General features: G+C 49.7%; 9 protein-coding genes and 1 pseudogene across 10 annotated transcripts in view; all 10 read right to left on the bottom strand.

Annotated features, from left to right (window-relative positions):
• The window catches only part of TEOVI_000683500:pseudogene, a 2,586-nt pseudogene extending 194 nt beyond the window's left edge, over window positions 1-2,392 (bottom strand). Inside the window, exon 1 of the mRNA in view lies at window positions 1-2,392. This exon is cut by the window's left edge and continues 194 nt beyond it. Coding sequence covers window positions 1-2,392 — 2,392 coding nt within the window.
• A 621-nt stretch (window positions 2,393-3,013) lies between these two features.
• TEOVI_000683400 (uncharacterized protein) lies at window positions 3,014-4,234 on the bottom strand (the record flags this gene model as incomplete). Its single annotated transcript, XM_067220882.1, has 1 exon — window positions 3,014-4,234. The coding sequence occupies one exon, from the start codon at window positions 4,232-4,234 to the stop codon at window positions 3,014-3,016; it is 1,221 nt and encodes a 406-aa protein (XP_067076983.1).
• Window positions 4,235-5,024: 790 nt separating this feature from the next.
• Window positions 5,025-6,527, bottom strand: TEOVI_000683300 (Meiotic cell cortex C-terminal pleckstrin homology, putative; the record flags this gene model as incomplete). Its single annotated transcript, XM_067220881.1, has 1 exon — window positions 5,025-6,527. One exon carries the CDS (start codon window positions 6,525-6,527, stop codon window positions 5,025-5,027), a length of 1,503 nt encoding a protein of 500 aa, XP_067076982.1.
• Window positions 6,528-6,790: 263 nt separating this feature from the next.
• TEOVI_000683200 (acyl-CoA oxidase, putative) lies at window positions 6,791-8,977 on the bottom strand (the record flags this gene model as incomplete). The annotated part of the gene is made up of 1 exon (XM_067220880.1): window positions 6,791-8,977. The coding sequence occupies one exon, from the start codon at window positions 8,975-8,977 to the stop codon at window positions 6,791-6,793; it is 2,187 nt and encodes a 728-aa protein (XP_067076981.1).
• Window positions 8,978-9,411: 434 nt separating this feature from the next.
• Window positions 9,412-11,559, bottom strand: TEOVI_000683100 (transcription initiation protein, putative; the record flags this gene model as incomplete). Its single annotated transcript, XM_067220879.1, has 1 exon — window positions 9,412-11,559. The coding sequence occupies one exon, from the start codon at window positions 11,557-11,559 to the stop codon at window positions 9,412-9,414; it is 2,148 nt and encodes a 715-aa protein (XP_067076980.1).
• A 320-nt stretch (window positions 11,560-11,879) lies between these two features.
• Window positions 11,880-12,407, bottom strand: TEOVI_000683000 (MORN repeat, putative; the record flags this gene model as incomplete). Its single annotated transcript, XM_067220878.1, has 1 exon — window positions 11,880-12,407. One exon carries the CDS (start codon window positions 12,405-12,407, stop codon window positions 11,880-11,882), a length of 528 nt encoding a protein of 175 aa, XP_067076979.1.
• A 650-nt stretch (window positions 12,408-13,057) lies between these two features.
• Window positions 13,058-14,017, bottom strand: TEOVI_000682900 (protein phosphatase 2C, putative; the record flags this gene model as incomplete). Its single annotated transcript, XM_067220877.1, has 1 exon — window positions 13,058-14,017. One exon carries the CDS (start codon window positions 14,015-14,017, stop codon window positions 13,058-13,060), a length of 960 nt encoding a protein of 319 aa, XP_067076978.1.
• Window positions 14,018-14,262: 245 nt separating this feature from the next.
• TEOVI_000682800 (GTP binding protein, putative) lies at window positions 14,263-15,450 on the bottom strand (the record flags this gene model as incomplete). Its single annotated transcript, XM_067220876.1, has 1 exon — window positions 14,263-15,450. The coding sequence occupies one exon, from the start codon at window positions 15,448-15,450 to the stop codon at window positions 14,263-14,265; it is 1,188 nt and encodes a 395-aa protein (XP_067076977.1).
• Window positions 15,451-15,663: 213 nt separating this feature from the next.
• On the bottom strand, window positions 15,664-16,182 carry TEOVI_000682700 (uncharacterized protein; the record flags this gene model as incomplete). The annotated part of the gene is made up of 1 exon (XM_067220875.1): window positions 15,664-16,182. The coding sequence occupies one exon, from the start codon at window positions 16,180-16,182 to the stop codon at window positions 15,664-15,666; it is 519 nt and encodes a 172-aa protein (XP_067076976.1).
• Window positions 16,183-16,391: 209 nt separating this feature from the next.
• On the bottom strand, window positions 16,392-17,801 carry TEOVI_000682600 (uncharacterized protein; the record flags this gene model as incomplete). Its single annotated transcript, XM_067220874.1, has 1 exon — window positions 16,392-17,801. The coding sequence occupies one exon, from the start codon at window positions 17,799-17,801 to the stop codon at window positions 16,392-16,394; it is 1,410 nt and encodes a 469-aa protein (XP_067076975.1).
• Between the last annotated feature and the right edge of the window lie 162 nt (window positions 17,802-17,963).

Genomic DNA, 17,963 nt, shown 5'->3' with positions numbered 1-17,963 from the left:
GAAGAAGTCTGCCGGGGGTACTCTGCGAAGAACAGTGGGAAGAATCACTTGACGCATCCACAGTGAGCTGCGATCCCTGTGAACCCCCTTTGATTGCCTTTGTTTCTGAAGTTGGAACCCGACCCAAGTGGGGAAAAAGCATTTGCCAGACGGTAACTTGTGGCGCCAATAAGGCCTCGCATGAGTGCATGGTCACGTCGCCACCAGTAGTAAGCCCCTTCCCTTCCAGAATCTGACGGAGTGCCGTAGCGACAGAGCCCCCAGGACACAACTCCGCCACCGGTACCGAGGTTTCGCGCTGCGCAAAAAGGTACAAACACACCGCCGCGTGGTAGCGCAAGATCCCCTCCACACACTGAGACCTGTCGGCTGGCTCTCCGCTGAGCCTACTACCATGTAAGTCGCTTCCGGATTCCAAGGGTTTGAAGCTTATCTGCACCAGGCGGTGCAACAGTGTGCTATAGGCTGAATCACCACACTGTAAAAGTCCTGCAACAGCAACAATCTCCGCAGCTACAAATCGTGCACACACGCGAACATCATGCGACGAGTCAGCTGAGTTGTAAAGCGCCTCAATAGCACGTGTGGCAACAGAGAACAAGGGCACCACGTTGATGCTACGTGAACCGCTCGTGTGGTTGCACTGCCGCAAAATTTCAACAAGCTTTCCTGGGACCGATGTTAGAACCATGCACAGACGTTGTTTCTGATCCCCTTCATTGTGTGAAAAAGCGGATTGAAGCTCGTCATGGAGAGCCGAAACAGCCGTTCCCGGTGGAGTCGCTGACACCGCTGCACCCGCTGCGCGCTCATTACCGCTGAGCACCAGCATCTCCTCCCACCACCACTGATACACACGCGACTGGTGGTACAGTATGCTTACCATGCGATGAAACGTCGGACCTTCCGGAGGCACGGATCCAACCGTAGAGTCGTTCCTTGTGCCAGTGAGCACCTCAGGCGGGACTCGCAACAGGCGGCATATCTCCGCTGTAAGGACGGCTAGTAGATTGAGAAATCTGCGCAGAGTCTCCACTTTATCATGCTGCAGAGTATGTGATCTGCGCAGAGCACATAGCTGTCCCTCGCCTAGGAGCAGCAGCTCTTCCCCCAAGGTTCGACGCAAAGCGCCAGGAAGAGCGTGTAGCGCCGCCTCCCACACCAACAGCACCCGAGCGGCGCTAGTATCGTTTGGTACAAGAAGCGCGGCAAGCAAAATACTGAAAACCCGAAAGCGCTGTAGCACACCGCACATGAAGCCACTCCCATTCTTTTCGAGGTTTCCGTCCTGCTGATCCAACTGCACGCTCCTTCGAACGGTACTACGCAGCAGCAACATGAGCTGTGCCCCAAGGTCAAGCTCCTGTGACGACTCCATCGCTTCCACCTCATGCCCCCGACCTGCGTAGTACACCTCCCGTGGGAGCTCCTTTGCGAGCTGTGAGACGCGTTTGTGCAGTGCACATGCCCCACTATCTTGCTCAACAAGGACAACTGTCATGTCTGGTAGCCACAAGAGCGAAACCTCCAACAACCGCTCTAGAGAAGCTGGCTTCTCCAACAACGGCACCATCGAACGCGCCATCGCCAACATGGCCGTCATTGCTGCCACCGCCGTTATAGAATCAACGTCCACCTCATCTCCCAACGATGTCGCTACCTCCGAAGGAGCAGTTCTCAGACACTTCACAAGCAACGGCGACCAGCCCCCATCCTCCCCAACCTGCTGTTCACCCAGTGTTCCCCCTAAAGCTCCGAGTGTGCCAAGCAGCCGCACCCCAACTTGTTTCTGCAGTTGTTGCGCAGCCTCCCCATTCTCGGTAGTAACAAGTGTGAAGACGGTCGTGATATGAAGATCCAATATCGAGTTAACAAATGCTTCATCCCGCACCGCAAACGACGGATGCTTCCTCACGGTCGAAACAAGGTATGAGGCCACGAAGGTTGTGAGTTTAATTTGTTTCGGATCAGACCAGTCGTGCGAAAAAATGTGGTGCTGTAGTTGCGAGAGCATGAAGTGTAGAATTTTGCAGTAAAGGCCCGCGGTAACATCTTTCAGGGCGGCAACTGAAAGCAGGAGTTTCCATGCAGTGTTCAGTAGCGACATGCTGTGGGAACCGCCAACAGAGTTACACAACTGCAGCAGTTCCGGAACAGCTTGCTTATGATGCAAAAGGACTGCGTTTTCATCGAGAGTCCGTATAGAGTCCGCCTTCCCGGATGACAAAGCCGTCCGGAGGGCGTTAAGTGTGCTTTCCTCACTACCATGTTCCTGTGTCATGAAAACAATCCTTATTGTTGATGAAGGTATGTATATATTTCTACGTAGACGCGTACGCAAGAATGTCCTTCTGCCCAAAACTCCCCTAGTAAATGCACAAAACGCACACATGTGTACAAACCCAGTAATTACAGCAAGGGGAAAAGGTAAGCGATTCAACGAGCGGAAGATAGTTCATACAGAATCATCGTGCTTGTACCTCATCGGCCAAGCACCGGGAGTTGCATAAATCGCAACAAACAGTCACACAGCGCTGTAGGGAAGGCGTGGGGGGAGGGTAAGGAGCTTTCTAAAAAATTAAAACAGAAACGAGATGAGGCTCCACTTCCGGTCGGCCATCACAATTCATCGGCTACTATGATTTTGCAGCTGTCTATAGTTTCGTGCCCCGAATGGAGGGACACGGTCATGCGTCCAAAACATTAAGAAAGGTATAACTAGATAACGATCAACACCACGCCCTTATGTACAAAGAACATATCTATGGTGACGGCTTTCAAAAAAGCACTCCGTGTATTAACACGAACCACTCTTTTCCGCCGACTCCAGAGGTGGGCACCACCCGTTTTCGTTTTGTTGCTTCTATCCCCTTGTAACGAACTGGCGTTCACATGCAAGTCCTTTTTGCATCTATCTACTCTATTCGTTTAGCAGCGTGCTGACGGCTGTACGAACATATAAACAGACCGAAATGACGATAACAACAGCACTGAGTATACACAAATATATTCCTCACTTGTGTTGAAGCCTGAGAGCCATTGGTGGAGTCGGTGGCACGCGCAGAGTCACGCCTTTTGCGCCTGTCTCCTGGTGAACTGGCTTCCCTCGGGTACCACCCGGTGCAAGTAGAGACCCGGAGTTGGCTTCTTCTGTTACGCAGCGGTTTTGTGAACCACGAGCCACGCCAGCTCCGTCCACACACTCCGTTTTTGTTAGTAATACCTCTCCTTTGACCAATATTGCCTCCTCCAACTGCCGTACCCACTGTAAAAGATACTGAACTTGCGCAACCAACTGGGACTGACGCTCCTCCAACCGCGTGGTAGCTTCGTCGTGCTGAAGTTTCAGTGCATGGAAAGCTACCTCTAGCTCCTCACATCGAGCTTCCGCCCGCGTTGCACGCTCCTGAGCATCCCGAAGGGCTGACTGCATGAAATCCAAACGTGAGTCGATGACTGATGGTTCCCTCCCCACAGAATCGAGCGTAGTCGTACCCTCCGCCTTCCGGGCGAGGGACACAACCACGGAAGATGCCCTTGAGTTTGAGGGCGCTGACCGGTTCGAGGGCCTTCGCACACTCTCTGAAGGCGCGGCATAACTCTTGCCCGACACTCTTTGAGTGTGAGCATCAGATCCCGTACTTCCAACACGTTTCAAACCTTCCTGCTGCGGGCGCCTCGGATTATCGGCGCTCGAGCTGCGGGTAACACGACGTGGCTCTGTGACCGGGTCACTTACGACAGGCTTTTTGCGCGGGGTTGGAGTCCTCCGATTCCACCCCGGCTTTGCCGGCGACTCGTCACGGCGGGGCGGACGTGGTGAGGGAGGTCGAAGGCCTTTACCCCGATGTCTCTGGTCTTCCCGCTGCTCCAGAGAAGTGCCAATTGGCGTTCGGCATTTTGCTTTTGTGCACTCGCTTTGTGGTAGTGCACCCGCGACGGCAGCCGTCTCCCTCGTCGGAGCATCACAGTGCTTATGGACGCTGCGCAGGAGCTCTTCGATGTGAGCCATCCGTGCGGCGCTGTCAAGTATTGCTGTTTCGGCGCAAGCAACACTCTCAAGCACGCGGCCAGGGTGCGCTGTTTGATAGTGATCGGTCAGTATACTGCCAGTCGAAGGCAGTGCAGGGGGTTTTCCCCAGAGGGAGCGAGCTGCGGTGACGGATGTAGGCGTTGGCTCAAGCAGTGGGACCCGCACGACGGGGGGTGGGGGAGCCACACCTCTTGTTGCCATGCCGCTCCTCACCGTATCTGTGTCCGTTTCGATCCCCTTGCGATGCTAGGAAACCTTGAAAACTTTACCCTCAAATTATCGGTGCATCGATACGAGCAAATGGGATAGAGAGAATCGCATCGCTAGTAAGTCAAGTGGCAGTGGCACCTCCGGTAAGCGAAAGAAACAACGAGTCGCTCACCCCGAGAATTTGGACGCAAAGACAGAATGAAACAAAATGGAGAGCAACCCGATCTCCCGTGTCTTCATCAAACGGAGCAGGGTCAATATATACGGAGATGGAAGAAGTGATAAATGAACGGTTGTTGTTGTGCCTTTTGCAGCAGTCCATGGTGGGGTTCGCCCCGACTGGTTCGAACAGAGCGGAGAATAAGTAAGAGCACCCCTCCTACTATTCCGTCTATGTCCTTAAAACTTCCAACCCAAGTGCTCCACACCCACATACCCTCATGCACCATCTCATTTCAACTAATTACGTCTCATCCCCCTGCCACGAATATACAGGAATATAAAGCAATCTCAACCATTACCCTCACTTCCCATCGCTGTCCACCCGTTCTGAACGGACGCGGATCAAAATCGGACTCACAGAAGCTTTGCAGAGGCACCGCAATTCAGTCCCAGCGAATATGTTGGCGCAGAAACCACGCAGGGAACCCGAAGAAATGAACCGCACCCACCTAACCCTCTTCTCGGAGACTGGTGACAGGTCGAAACCGGGTCCCTGCCGCGGTTACAAGCATGCAAAAAAAAAAGGAAAAGGAAGAAACAACTTCTATGTGCACCTCTTTTATACTACATGTGCGCTCTGGTCATCCAACTGCGTAATAGCAGCAACTGGGTCGTCGCTGCTCATGGTCGCTTGAGACCTTGGAGAGGTGAGATGCGATAAAAGGTTTGCCAGGGCTTTGCACCAGATATCGGCCTTCGATTTGGATTCCGTGCTTAGCCTCAGAAGCCTTCTCGAAGTTTTCACGAGCAACGTATGCGGAGTGCGTGGGGCGCGAGTGGGACTTCTGCATTCAACTTCCTCTGATTCACATGTTTCTTTGTAGCACACGCGGGTGATATGATCTAACCTAATTTTCCTAGCGAATGTCGTCTCAAAGGTCTCCCAATGCGCCCATAAAAGGAATAAATTCACAATATCCACCCATACCCACCGCGGAGAGCAGGTGCCCGCCCTGCTGCTCCACTTGTAGAACCAGTCACCGCCACATAGCAAAGACACAGGCGCATAGGTGGTCAGCCTCAACTCATCAACCGGAAGCCTAGTCAGGGCGTTAGGACGCAGAGAAACCGTGCCTACGCCCCCCTGAGCACCCGGCAATGGTGACACCTGCAGTGGAGCTGGTAAGGGCTTTGGTTCCTCCGCTTCAAGAAACAGCTCCCCTGATTGTAGTCTGTCACCCTCCAGCTTACCCGTGTCTCTAGAAATTGTATTCTGTAGGTGCTGCACCCGCTCACCGCGACGTGGTGTGTCAAGTGAAAAAATGGGGCAAACGGCAAGGCTATCTGCATGGCCAGTGCGGGAAACCGGCGTACAGTTGGGGCTGTCGTAGCGCAAAGGCTGAACACACGCTTCCTCAAGGGGTTGACGATGGACTAACCTCACAACGCACCGCCCGGGTGAGCCGAACCTGCGCATGCTCAAATCATTGGTGTTTTCCCCCGATGGGTTGAAGCACGCTTCAGGCTTGCTGTAAGAAAGCTGCGGTACTGTTCGGCCGATGGGAAATTCGTCATAAAGTGCAGTAACAGTGTTAATCGCACCCCTTTCGCCATTGACGGAAGAATAAAGACTGTTTGTCCGATGACATGCAGCCTCCCAGCGGCTCCCTTCACAATTACCGTTTCCACGGGGGTTACCGTGAGGTGATATGGGGAAGCTACAGTACCCCGTATCCGTGCTTAGCATTGTAAATCTTCTCCGGTTGCTGTCACTGTCCGGGTACGTGCTAACATTAATGACTAAGCACGGCACACAGCGGTCATCCTCCGCACCTCCCCGGGTGGGCTCCGCTGAGTGAGCAGACGAATTGCAGGTGCGGGTAACCTCCGGCACCGCATCAACTGCTTCTTGAGCACGGGGGCGATTTCCCGACACCAAATCCTTTGGGGACGTGGCAGACGATGCCCTTCTCGTTTCTGTTCCTTCGATTGCCTGCACTTGTTCATCCGTTGCTGCGCCTGCAGGAGGAGAACAGGATATGGTGACTGCGGCGTTGGGCGCGTTGCGCCGCCGACGCCTCTCCAATATCTTCTCTAGGTGTGCCTCGTGTACGGCGTCCATATCTCCACCGAGAAAGACATGGTTCGTTGTTGTTAAAATGATGGACACCACGAAAAAGAAAACACGAATAGGGTAATTCCCATTGGAGAATAAAACGATAATGCCACAATCGGGGGCGGGGTATTACCACATGCACAAGAAGTGGTGCAGAAGAAGGGGAAGAAAATGAGAGCCGCACTAAACCAGGGGATACCAAATTTTCACACGAGTGCGCACTGAAAAAAGAAAAAGAAAGAATCAAGCGATTGAAGTAGTTGAATGCATCATTTCTCTTGTGCAAAGGACTGTTTGCCCGCTAGCCCATGGAAAAGATCAAAATCTTCCCTTGATTCCTCCATCTTCTCTTGCTCCGCCTTAGTGTTTCCGAAAGGCTTCCTATCGCCAAACAGAAGAACCTTATCCCCCCGTTGTATCCCTGTGTCGGTTCCCGGGATGGTCCAGTAGGACTCCATATCCTCTGCAGCGCAGGGGGCGCGTAGAGCCCTCGGAACCTGGAAAGCGTCGACAAGGTTTACACACTGCGGCGCCATGACAGTAACAATGTTATCAAGATGGGAGCTGAGGATGCAGGATTTGCTGGGACTCATCATTTGTTGGGTGAGAAAGTAATCTAACCGGTCCTGCTGCCTGGAAAGGGCAAATATCCACCCCATGTCACGTAGTATTTTTCTCGCTCGAGGATCGGTACAGGCCTGGGTTTCGTCCATCATCACTTCCAGTGCGAACATTTCCATGTACGCTTCGCCGCAGTGCACCACCTGTTCGTGACGAAACATTACCCAGTCGTACCATTGGTGCTCGGAGCCGCCTTTACGCCTTTCTATTTCACGGGATTGCCGTAGGCGCTTCTTCTCGCGGTAATGCTTGTGACTAAAAAAAATCCGATGCCTTCCCAGATCCGCAATTCGTGGTGAATAAAAGGGGTTTTTAACGAACCTATCCAGCGCCGCAAACGACTGGAAACAACTGGAGAGCCACCAACCCCAATGGGTAGTGCCCACATTTTTGACGACCGATTTGAACGCCACCTCTCGAATAAGTGAAGAATGGTCCAACCCATCACGCCGCATCTGAACTGTTAAAAGGACGTCGCACGTTCCGGTGCTCCTGAGGGAGGAATGCACATCCATAAAATCATCCGCAAAACTCTTTAGAGTCGACAAATTATCCGTTAAGAAGTACAGGGTTCCGGCAAGTTTCATCTCATCTTCGTAGTCCGCCGGTTGTGCCTCTGGCTTCGTGAAGGCGGGAAGCACGCGCCGCCAGAGGGTCATGTAAACGTACGATGTGCAGAGAAGCTTTACAAGAGGCGATTGGACATGTTGCACTCCAAAGACTGGGTAATTGCGTCGTCCATCAGGCCCCACCATCCACTTTTGTGCGACGTAGCGGACAATATTCGTCAAACTCCTCTTCAAGGTTCCAACGTAAAGTGCTCCGGATGCCAACCGCATTTGGCGGGTTAGTGCCTGTACGGATGTGAGAGTGGCAGCACCACCCGCAAATACAAGTTTTCCATCAACAATCTCGGACGGAAGAAGTAGGGAAGTAACAGGGATGGTAACATTCTCGAAGTGAAGGACGCCCACGCCGGCAGCAGTCATGGCTTCATTCTCTCCATTAATCGGCCTCGCACTAACGCCCTTTTTCAGCACTCCACCCTCCCTTAGTTGCACTGCGAAAGCATGAATCCCCATGTTGTCATCCTTGTTAAGCGTAAGGGTGGCAGTAACAATAGCCCAGTCCGCACACACGGCACCCACAACAGCAAACTTTCCCGAACCGCGCAGTACAAAAACATTTTCGCCGCGGTTGTAGCGCGCTTCTGTGTTGAGAGGGACGCCTTCAGCAATGAGCTCTCTGTGGGCAATTGCCCCAACAATGTGGCAACTGTCAACGTGGTCCAGCAGAAGTGCCTTCATTTCTTTCGACCCGTACAACGCTATCATTGCCGCGAAGGTGAAGTGGTCTGCAGCCAACAGCGCAAGTGGGGTACAACACATTGCGATGACCTCATAGAAGGTACAAAACAACTGCGGGGTAGAGTTCACCTGCGCAAAAGAAAGAAGTCGCTTCTTGGCAATTGCACGAAGGAGCTGGACGGTTCGCTGAACAGAACTACCCTGGGACTGAGGCAGGTCATCACGCACGACAAAATTTGATGGGTTCCGGGGGAGCACCTCCATTAAAGCCCGCCGCACCTCCTCCTTGTAGTCTATATCGATGCCCTCACAAATAAAGCGGAATGTTGGCTCCTCAAATGCATGTTCCATGCTGTACATCTGCTGTGAAGGATTCAACTCGAAGTGCAGCTGAGGGGAACGATGGAACGTCCGCCGCTGAGCAGTTAGCGGCGCCTTCCAGCAACAGCTTTTAAGGCCCGTGTTCGCGTAAAGAAACCGATACACAATATTTGGGGGCAATTTTGAAAATAGACCCTTGCACATCATCTTCCTGGCCAGACAGGTCTACCGATAGCTGCACAAAAGTTTTGAGGGAGAACGTACTCATGGGTACGTACACAAAGTGGTGAAGAACAAGTAATTAAAAAAGTGTAACACCCCAAACCATACCACTGACCCGGTTTGGGCGCTGACCCCTGCCCTTATTCTTATCTCCCACCAAATCTAGGCGGGTCAACCAATTCCCGCTGCCTCGCTTTAAAACTCTTACCCTTTCCTTATTCGTAAGGAGGGAATGGATAATGCAAAACGAGGATATACATACACCGCCCATTATTGCTTTCCTTCCCCTCGAACACGTGCTCCTATGTGATACATATGATATTGTGACTCCTATTTCCCTTGCCTTGCCACAATTTTGGCTAAGCTTACCTTGACTCGGCATTCCCCAAGCAGACTACGTAGACACCTCGCTGCCACACTTACTCTATGTCCATCTCGTACCACTCGGAGTTGCCCGCCCAGTCTTCCGATGTCATGCGAGGATTGGGAACCGACAGGTCTGCTCGAGAAGCATTATGTGGGTTGCGATTTACCGTTGGAAGCTGCTTCGCTGGTTGTATCTGTTTTGTCGTGGTTCGACCGCCAATAAGCAGGACACAACTAGCATCGACAGCTACCAACCCTGAGTTTTCCTTCACAGTTTTTACGCGCACAAAAAGGGTAGTGTTAAATACCTGTTCCACACGACCAGTCTGGCCGTCGAGATGATACGGAGAGCTGTCGTCATTCTGTATAATCACCTCAGATCCACGGGTAATCATGTTAGCCAGCTGGTCCGTGGTTTGGCGCCGCCCAGTGAGGACTGGCTTGATCTGTGTGGTTGACAAGTAGCGCGTCTCCATCCGATCTGTCAAGACGCATACGTCGTTGCGGTTTAGGCGCACAACACAAGCGACGGATGAGGAATCCGGCAGCATCACTAGATCAAATAGTTTCCATGACCCCGAAGTATGGCCGAAGGAGCCAACGAGATTGCTCCGATGACAGTCATCTGCACGAACCACCAACTCGCGTGTAGCAGTAGCCCTATCGGAGAACACATGTACAACATCACCCAGCGCCTTCACCACCGTGCCACTTTCACCAGCATGCACACCCCCATCGATAACGACATGGGTCCCCTCGGTGAAGTGCTTCACACACAGTGGAAGCTCGACCCGAAGCTTTATTGTCTCGCCCCTCATGGGAACCCGACATGACAAGGCAACCGTATTTGTGTCCAGAAAAATATTTTCTATTGTCCCCACAGTTTCGCGCAGCTGTCCAGATACCACCCGCACCATGTCACCAATGCGCAGCCCCGCTGAGCCACGACCGTTGGAGGCGAAATGGGAAGCAGCCTCACGCACCCTGTTAAGGTCGCTGCTAAAGAAGGCAGCTAACTCCTCTACTGTGGGCTTCTCCATCTTAACCCCACTTATAACCTGGCTGAGGGACACGCTGAGGTGAAGGTATCCTTCGCCATCAAAAATGAGGTCACCCCACGCGTACATTTCACCCCGGTTATGAGCTCCTACGGCAAGATTTGGGACAAATAAGCGTTGGGGCATTCGCACCTCAGGTTTGTTGCAAGTTTTTCCAACGAAGTCCTCCCGAGGAACCACTTTAACCGTCACGCGTCGAGAGGCTGAGTCAACGGCAATTACCTGCGCGATATCCAGGCGGTATTGACGCCGCCGCAGCCGAACAAAGGAGCCTACACGAATCTTATCCTCTGAGGGCCGATGTTCCATCATCTGCATCAGCTCTGAAGGATTTACTAGAGAAATATTGCTTCGAAACAGGCCAACTAACCCGTTGATTGCATTCTCTACAAACGCTTTGCGGTGTGATTCAATATATATATATTCTTTCACGTGATCGAAGCAAAACACCGAAATAATACCCAGGTCAACTTTTCGCTTCTCATAATTGCGACCTATACGAAAAGCGTAGCATTTGTTTACTAATCGGGCGACAAGCACACGAGCCATGCGAGGGCGACACTTAACAGCGAAAACTTTGGGATCCGTATCCTGCGGCAGCAAATGCGAAGCATAACGTAGTGACGACAGCTTCCCTTTAGGAATACCAGAAGACAAAAGCGCTTCTGTTCGGTTCGCTTTTTTCCTACCAGAGCGGTACCGTTCTTCAATAGCACGCGCTACCTCTTCGGCTGTCATGTCCTCTTCTCCCTCAAGAAAGATGTGTCGTTTCCCTCCTTCGCGCATCGCCATCGGACCACCATAGACGTCACTTTCGCTGTCCTCATCACTTCCAACAACAAAACCATCGTCAGATTCCGTTTCCCCGCTCTCTGCAGCATCAATAACAAACTTGGATCGCACCCTTGGGTTCACGCCATCGCTCTTTCTCCCTCCCGAATGCTTAATACGTGATTTGGCCCCATGACGCGAACGCTTCCTCCTTTTATGTTTCCTGCTCTCTTCTCTTTCCTGCTGTTCTTTCTTGTAAACTTCGTCATAACTACCTTCTACTTCTGAGGGGTCGGAGGGAACCACAAGGTCCATTGGTTCATGGTCTGCAAGGAGATCAGCGAGTTCCTTTACACCTAGTTCGTCGGACATACTTCGTGACTACAACAAGGAAGGGTCAAAGTCAAATATATATATATATTAAAAGGCTATGCAGGCAAAAAAAAAAGTAGTTTTTTTCTTTTGTTCACAACCTAGAACGCGGCGAGCGAGTCAACCTCTTTATTCATCATGACCGTATCATATGCCCCAATATTCCACATTGTACAAATTGGTACTGCTGCCGCAGCCCCACACACCTCGTGCTTCATCGAACGAGAGCCTCTCAGTGGGAAATGGCACCGGGATAACAAATGCGAATGATCATGGTGGTACTCAGAACAATCAACGAGACCCCATGTGCTCAGAGTGCTCTATAAACTAACCTCCGCAAGCAAGCCAACTCCCTGTCCGTGATGGAACTTTCCAGCCCAACGTTTCCCCTTTGCATCGATATATGTCCCTTTACCATGCATTTTGTTGTTTTCCCACTGCCCCTCGTAGCGGGAGCCATCAGGCCAAGTATACGTTCCCGTCCCCCAAAACGAGTTTGCGTACATACTACCCTCATATGTGGCGCCGCTGGGAAACCGTAGCAGACCCTCCCCAGTCATGTCACCCTCAACCCAGCAACCGTCGTACACCAAACCGCCAGCATCTTTAAAAACGCCCTTCCCATGGTGAAAAGGTATGGGAGGGGGAAGTTCCTGCTGTTGTGCATTGCGCGTCGTTGGTGGGTGGGCAGATGGGAATTGTGATTTAGCCGTTCCATCAGCATTCGACTCACGGCGACAGAACTTTCCTTCGTACATACTTCCATCAGCAAAGCGGAAGGCACCAAACTCCTCTTCATCTCGGTGCTCTTCCTTCTTTCTCTTCATTCTGTCAGCGTCCCTCTGCATGATCAACTCACTTTAGATGTGCTTTTTTTTCTCCCTTTGGCACTCTGTGGTCCCCCTGATCTATCGTCGCTTCCGTAGCACAACTTGTGCGGGTGGGTTGGTACAAAACCGGTAGTACTTGTGCACAACGAGAATTTCACTAAGTTGGAAAGAACTTATTGCTGCATTCGATTCGCACGGAACCCCACAGCAAAGACATTATATATTTTTTTGAGAAAAAATAAAGGAAGTGCTTAGCTGCTGTGAGGATGTTAGGAACGTCGTTTCATGAAACGAAGCAGCAAAAATATAAAATTATATTTGCTGCTTTGCGCAAAACAACCGCGCCGTCTTGAAAAAGTGCGAGCGCACTGTGGAAAAAAAGAAAAGAAAAACGGTGAAGTGGGAAGATTTAAAAAAAAAAAAGTAAAACAGCTTCAAAAATAAGGAAGTTCATACAACAACTAAATGAGGTTTGAGGACTGCCAACACTACCTGATGCCCACTTGTAAAATCCCATAGCAAACACTGAGCGCCCTCCTCCACCCCCTAACCAGTTCCGTTCTCTGCGTTACGTGTTAGGAAGAAGCGCTTATCAACCCATGTTGAGGTACAGCAAGCTACATACGTGGGTAACGCAATGCAAGCCAAGACACAAAACCGCGCCTCACTCATAATTTTACATTACTCGAATGATCGTCGGCAAAGCCATCTTCTACCCTCTTCAAAAAGGAACTTTTAAACTGAACGATGATGACGGTCATATTATCCGCGCCAGGAGCAGCCGACACAGGAGCCAGGCAAGAGTCCATCAACCGTTCACATGCCAGCGAAAGATCGCCGTGGTCTCCCACCTCCTCTCGAACAAATTTAACAACCCTTTCGTTAGAAAACTTCTCCCACACGCCATCGCAAGCGATAACAACGAACTCATCCTGAGGCGTGAGCTTCACGTGAAGAACATCTGGAACCGCGCTTATCGCTTGATCCTCAGGTTTTAAATGGTGGTCCTTAAATGCAAAATCACCTAAAGCGCGGCTCAACGACAGTATACCATTTACACGCCCGTTTCGAACGTAACATCCTGCTTTTTTTATCCGCTCCTTTTCCCTGAGAAGAGTAGGTTTATGATCCTCGCTTAGAGGTAAGGGAACCCCTCCCCGACACATAACCGCACGGCTATCGCCAACATTACCGCAGTATAAATTATTCTGCACTAGCACTATGCAATTCCCCGTGCAGCCACTCTGCTCATGAGGCATACTCCTCCGAATAGCTGCATCGCCCGAAATGAAGGCTTCAAAAATCGCGTTTTCTACATTTCCCGAAACAAACGACTCACTTGAAGTTATCCATCTCGCCATATGTGTTGCAGCGAACTGAGCCGTTTTGCATCCCGAGTGTCCATCAAAGACTGCTGCCATAGCAGCGTCATGAGGAGATATATGAAGGGGAAGATTTGGTAGGGAAAGGTGAATGGCGTGGGCATCTTCCATTGTGCTCCTCCATCCCTGCATACTACTTGTGCCCACACGAATTTTATCATCCTCCATCAAAATCGAATACTTATCTCTTACTGGTGTACATAGCACCGCCTGTGCATGAGAAGCATAGGCTCCAAATAAGTCCATTTTCTATTATCGTTCCTTTCTTGCTATACCAGTGCGCCTAGCTATAAGCTAGTGTCCCGAGAATAGAAAGGAAAAAACAAAGGAGAAAGCCGTATTGAAACGGACATCGGAAGCATACGCAATCCACGTCTCACAACTTATCATTCAAAAATGGAACGCAAACACAAAACGGTTTAATTCATGGGATAGAGGAAGCCCTCTTGTTAGTAACACCAATATCGTGGTTATTGAACTTCATCTCTTTTCTATTGCTTCTTACCTCCTTTAGCTGCATTAAATTTGAAGAAGATTATATCACCGTCCCTTACCTCATAGTTCCTTCCCTCCTGATGTTGCTTACCTGCTTCGCGACAGGCAGCTTCACTCTCCAATTTTTCGTAGTCCTCCCAGTGAATCACCTCGGCACAGATGAATCCTTTCTCCATGTCAGAATGAATCTTTCCAGCGGCCTGAGGGGCTTTTGTGCCACGTTGTATTGTCCAACATTTCACTTCATCCGGGCCCGCTGTAAAATAGTGAATCAAGTTAATCGCATGGTAAGCACTGGTTATAATCTTCGGAACTTGAGACTTAGTTTTATTTTGCTTGAGAAATTCTTCGGCTTCTTCTGAAGACATATTAAGGAGGTTGGCCTCCATCTCCGCGGAAACTGGGATAAGAAGCTCCCCGGTATGCTTGTCGATCCATTCTTTTAGCTTCGCAAGCCACTTACTCCGTTGACGGATGAAATCTTTCTCGGACATATTAGCCAGAAATATTGCCGGTTTTGCCGTCAATAGTTGAAGTGTATTGAGAAAGTCGATCTCCTTATTATTCCACTGATAGCACCGAACCTGTTCACCCTTCTCTAAGTGATCCCTTACCTTATGCAATATTTCTAGATCATTCTTTTTGGTTTTATCAAGTCCGCGATTGACTATCACAGTTAATTTATCAATCAAACCGTTGACAACCTGTAAATCCTTCAGTACGAGTTCTGAAAAGATGATGTCCAAGTCCCGGACAGGATCGAGTTCACCCTCCACATGAGTGATGTCTTCCTCCTCGAAAACACGGATCATATGAATAACACCATCACATTCATTGATGTGAGATAAGAAAGCATTGCCAAGCCCCTCCCCGTGACTGGCCCCGCGTACCAAGCCAGCAATATCACGTATATGAACCTGTGCTGGGACAACAGACGCCGGCTTGTTAAGCTGCACCAGCTTGTCAAATCTGTCATCCGGAATGTTTATGTCCGCCGTATTAGGATCTATCGTGCAAAACGGACGATTTTCCGCTGGAACTCCCTTTTTGGATAACACGTTAAAAAATGTGGACTTACCAACGTTCGGGAGCCCAACAATGCCGACCTTCAAATTACTGCCTGGCCGCCCGAGGAGAACCGTAAGGGACTCCTGTGATTTGTCATCCTTCTTCTTAGGTGGCATATATTTCCTTCCAAATTGAAGTTTAGTTAGCACAATTCAGGCGGCTAAGGGTCAAAAGGGTTGAAACAAAATGAAGAAGGTACTTATTTACAACAAGAAGCACCCAGTACACGCAAATACGCATTTTAAAAAGAAAAAGCGCAACAACTCGATAAGCCTTTGGGTTATATGGATGGCTAACATTGGTAAACGAACGTTATGCCGCCATTTATGTCATAGACTGAATCGAGCAATCGACATATCATTAACTGAGCTCTCTTCTTCATCTCCGGTGAAGTGGGTGACACTGGGTTCTTGTACACCGCTTCCACCATCGGTAGAACTATACGAACGACAAGCGCAGGCACAACAATTGTTTTGTAACAATGCCTTCAACTCCTCTAGCTCCCTCGTTTTGGACGATATGAGGGCCGCGTTTTCGGCAAGGGCCTCCAAAAGAACGCGGTCGTCACCATCGGCATTTAGGGTGCTAATATCGTTGCTCGATAACGTCTGATGTCTTGTCCCTGAATTACGTCCTTCATCATTCAAGAATTCATTGATGTTAGCGTTGCTCTCCTTTAGTTTTTGAATATACTTTTCAATTTCTTCGATTTTATATGCAATGATCTCCATTTTATCACCATCCGACACAGGACCAATTAGCTTCCGCGGTAAAGCGGCGCTCCGTCGGAGCATGAACACACCCGGGAGAACCATCTCCCCCCAACCATCACTACCGTCACCCGACATATCCTTTATACTAAAACAACACACACAGATGTATATACCTAGAAAAACGAACGTCTCAACAAAGTGAAAGTTTATGTGTGATATAAAGATAAATTTATATCACAGTGACAATCGCAATAACGCTCCAAGCAATACAAAGCAAAATGAAAGCTTTAACCTGCACTGAGGCATAATTCAAAAAAAAACTAAAACTAGATTGCCACACATATCTACAATTTTAACTTAGAAATGAGCGAAACACAATCTAGGGCTAACTCAACAGCCCTCACAGACCGCCGAAACTCTTCGCAATCCACCATGTGACCACTTGATACATAAGACCTACCGCTTCTGTACTGCCCAACAACACTATTTGCATATGACATCGAACTCATCAGCTTAGCGTGATCCTCAGCAATTTTCTCTACCTCCTGGACATACGTTGCCGGAGGCTCCACCAAAGAGGGGTTAAGACAAATAGCATGTGAAACCAGCACGGCGTGTATGGCGCCAGCAAAGTGCCGAAGGTACGCATTCTGACTACCGTGACGGGGTAACCGACGGCAAATATACTCAGCTAAAAACAGACAACATATGCCAACGACCCCGCCGTTGGTATACATCGAACCAGAATACACCTCGTAGGCGTATTGAGCTGCCTTTTCACACACTTCTAGTAGAGCCAACTTGGTGATGGGATCACCAACGGGAATTACTATTGTCGCCACACTGTTTTTTCCATATATCCAAAGCCCTCCCTCTCTTGACAGAGTTGCTCTGCGCACCATTCCGACCTTAAAGAAACCCCGCTTCGCTGATCCAGCGTATTCTGCCCACGCACAAAACTCGTGCTCGGTATGAAATGGTGTTGCTCCCGTTGCATGCTGGATAGCGTCACAGACACACAACGACAACCGCTCAAGAGAGACTATTCCCATGTCAAAAAGCAGTTCCTTCAGCTCACAACACATCAGGCGCTGGGATCCCAAGAAACTAACCCCTATACTGCCCACCAACGTTAGAAAGTCCTCCAACACAGCACCTCTCATCTCAAGTGAGCACGAAAACAGCAGTATACCACCTTCTCTACAGTCACCCTCCAACAGCATTCGTGATTCTATGGGCAAGTTAACAGATATAAATACCCCATCTTCCACATAAACCTCACTCAACTGTGTTTCCACAGATGACAATAAACACTGACTAACTTCTAGCATGTGGGCATCACTCATTAAAAAGTATATATTCTTTTTTTGGATCACAACATTAGAAATAAGTTGCGCAAGAAAGGCACAATCACCTTTTGCCAAAACACCGCAGCTGAGCAAAATCGACTCCACTCCATGCAAGCAGCAATGACTAAATGTTGACTTACACCTTTCGGACCACAAGAAGCCGAAATAAGCTTCGTTGGCCCACTCCTTCAGCAACTTTACAGCTTGATGCAAATACATACGTTTCCGGTAACAACAACTGACGCCGCCTACAACACCATCTACTGCACCGAAAAGCCTACATACTAAAAAACCAACCAGCAAACGCGACGATTCTTCGTAAAAATAAACTTCATTTAAACCTGAAGCCCGAGAAAGCAGCAAGGCACCAAAAAGCTGATTACAACTGTCCCCGCTTTGCATCATACTGTATTTGACAACATAGCTAAACCACGCAGCCTTAACACTAATACCAGAAGAATCAACAAACAAGAAACGTCTACGACGCCCATATACTTCAAAAAAACATATATTTAAAAAAGTTAACAACTCTTTCAAATTCATACTAATCACGCTAATACAAACCTC

Source organism: Trypanosoma equiperdum (assembly GCF_001457755.1).
Source record: "Trypanosoma equiperdum strain OVI genome assembly, contig: ctg_1254, whole genome shotgun sequence".
In the NCBI taxonomy this organism is placed as follows: Eukaryota; Euglenozoa; class Kinetoplastea; order Trypanosomatida; family Trypanosomatidae; genus Trypanosoma; species Trypanosoma equiperdum.
Note: the sequence above shows the minus strand (reverse complement) of the source record. Positions and strands in the feature narration are given on the sequence as shown.